A 2,498-nucleotide genomic window follows, 5' to 3' on the forward strand; every position below is an offset into this window, starting at 1 on the left:
GGGGGGGGGGGGGGGGTTGCCCAGTGAAATGTCTAATAGCTCTTCAAATTTAGCACTCTGTTAATCTCAAGTTTTAGGTTTGACCAAACTGTATCCACCCCACCCCCACCCCCCTGAAATTTCTGGCCAAGCCCCTGAAACGACACACTGTATTGTTATCGTTTTAGCATGGTACTGTGTTTGCTATAAAAAGTGTGCAGTGCTGAGTTTAAAGAGCAACTAATTACAAATAATTATGTACACAGCGCCTCTTTATATTGGTCGCATATGCACGATAATCGAGAATTTTTAGGTCTTTTCGAATTCAGAGGCGCATTTTAAAAAATCAGAGAGATTTGCCTCCTAGATTCCCTGTAATGAGGTCGACATGTTGACCATTTAGTGTTCCCTGGACTATAATCCCCTCGGTCACTGCTTTGATACCACAGAAGCGCTATCGAAACTTGTCTTGGGGTAGCTACGGTCTTGTAATTATTGATACATTTATTCACATAATATTACAACCTGTAAAACTGGCACTTGATGGTGGTGATGACGAGTGCCCGAGCAAAATAATTGCCCCAAAATAAATAAATACGTGTGGAACTGTATTAATTTGTGATCAGGGTTCGCCATTAAATCATACAAAATACATGTACTATATATAGACTGCTTTGCAAAATTCCTCAAGAAAGAATGAGACGCATGTCTTTTGCATGCAAAGGTAAACACCTGACAACTACAACATTTCAAACGAAACACCGAATAAAGCGGAAAATAAAGCTAACTATAGTCGGAACACGATTTTTGAGTAACCGCGAAAAATATCCTAAGGAAAACAATAGTATGTTTCGTTAAAAAGCAGCAGGGATCGATTTAACAGGTTACCCCATATTCTGAGGGATATTGACTTAAAGAAAAGTATCCTGACTGAGAAAGATTTAATATCCCCACAGAAAGACTGAGATACTCAATAACAACACTATCTCCATTTGGAAATCTTACTCGGGTCTCCTTCGTGCGACAGCAAAGCGAATGACCGCTAAAGCACAGACGCCTGTGCCATTTACTGTATTTGCTCAAGTTCATTTCACAATTTCAGTTATAAAATCCTTCGTTCGAAAGGTTGTACAATGCAAAAAGTACACTCGAAATTGTCTAAGACGACCAACCAATGTCGATGAGATAAGTAACCGTTAAACACGTCTAACATTGTGTTTGTGCTGTCAGAATACCGAGTGTGTACCTAGCTTAAGATTATTAGTATTTATATTACAGTTCTTTATTATTGTGCATGTGACTGTAAGCCTGCATGTGTGTGAGTGTGTGTGTGTGTGTGTGTGTGTGTGTGTGTGTGTGTGTGTGTGTGTGTGCGTGTGTGTGTGAGTGAGTACGTGGTGAAACACCAAACCAATGTGCCAGGATTTGGAAAATAAAGATGTATCTTATCTCATTGGAATGTAAATAGGAGCAAGGAGTAGATGGAGAGTGGCCGTTTGTACTGGTGATTGCTTTATACAGTCGACCGTAAGAGCAGGCTCAACCTCATTTCTTAACTAAAACTTTTATGAACATGTATTGTTTGCTTCTTTAAAACGCAGATCAGTAAGGACAACTGACGTCTGTAGTGTAGCTGTTATATGCTTCGTTGTCGTACACAAGAAACACGACTTCGACTCTTAAGTGTGGGAGGGGGAGTTGGGGGAATTTTGATGTTATTTTTCAAATCGAGTATTTCGGTCTGTCTGTTGGGAAGCTGTGTCCCTCTTACTCATGTTGATCTTGACAATTAGGGTAGGCAAACACCCTACTAAATCATCCACATTGCGACGATGGTGTTGTAAAAACATCTACATGTTTCACTAAGAACATGATAACTCACGCTGTAGGATCCCTACTGAGCAGCTGTAGACCACGTGACCGGTCATTGGGCACCAGCCAGGTACAAAGTTCCCCGTTGACCTCACCAAACAGGAAGCCGGTATCGTAACCCACGCTCAACTCTCCACAGCGGACCGCTTTGTGAGGGGTCGGGCCACATTGGTAGCGCCCTGATAGAGAAAATATAATAATTATGGCAAACAAACAAAAATATAATTTCTACTTCTCTCACTCTCCCCTCCCTCACCCTTTCTCTCATACACTTTCTAGATCTACCTTTCAGTCTCTCCCCTCCTCTCTCTCTCTCTCTCACACACACTCGCACACACACACAAACACACAGTCTGACACAGACAGAAACACTAATATCGTCATCATCATCATCATCATCATCATCATCATCATCATCATCATCATCATCATCAATGCCTTTCACCCCTGGCAGCTCGTTCCAAGTGAGCTTCATCTCTCTCCTGTCCCTTTCCACGCATCTCCTCCAAGTTTCCCGAGGCCTACCCCTGCCTCGTGCTCCTTGTAGGTTCCACATGAATAAACACACTTAAATTCTCTCATATACGCCATCTCTCTCTCTCTCTCTCTCTCTCTCTCTCTCTCTCTCTCTCTCTCTCTCTCTCTCT

At 42.1% G+C, this 2,498-nt stretch overlaps 1 protein-coding gene across 1 annotated transcript in view; it reads right to left on the reverse strand.

The window, feature by feature from the left end:
* The window catches only part of LOC101859077 (protein-glutamine gamma-glutamyltransferase 4), a gene marked incomplete at its 5' end in the record, with an annotated part of 20,969 nt that overhangs the window by 6,381 nt on the left and 12,090 nt on the right, over positions 1-2,498 (reverse strand). The window contains 1 exon segment of the mRNA XM_013091359.2: positions 1,862-2,030. Within this exon segment, the coding sequence (XP_012946813.1) occupies positions 1,862-2,030 (169 nt within the window).

The sequence above is a fragment of the Aplysia californica genome, unplaced genomic scaffold (assembly GCF_000002075.1).
Source record: "Aplysia californica isolate F4 #8 unplaced genomic scaffold, AplCal3.0 scaffold00034, whole genome shotgun sequence".
Taxonomy (NCBI): Eukaryota; Metazoa; Mollusca; class Gastropoda; order Aplysiida; family Aplysiidae; genus Aplysia; species Aplysia californica.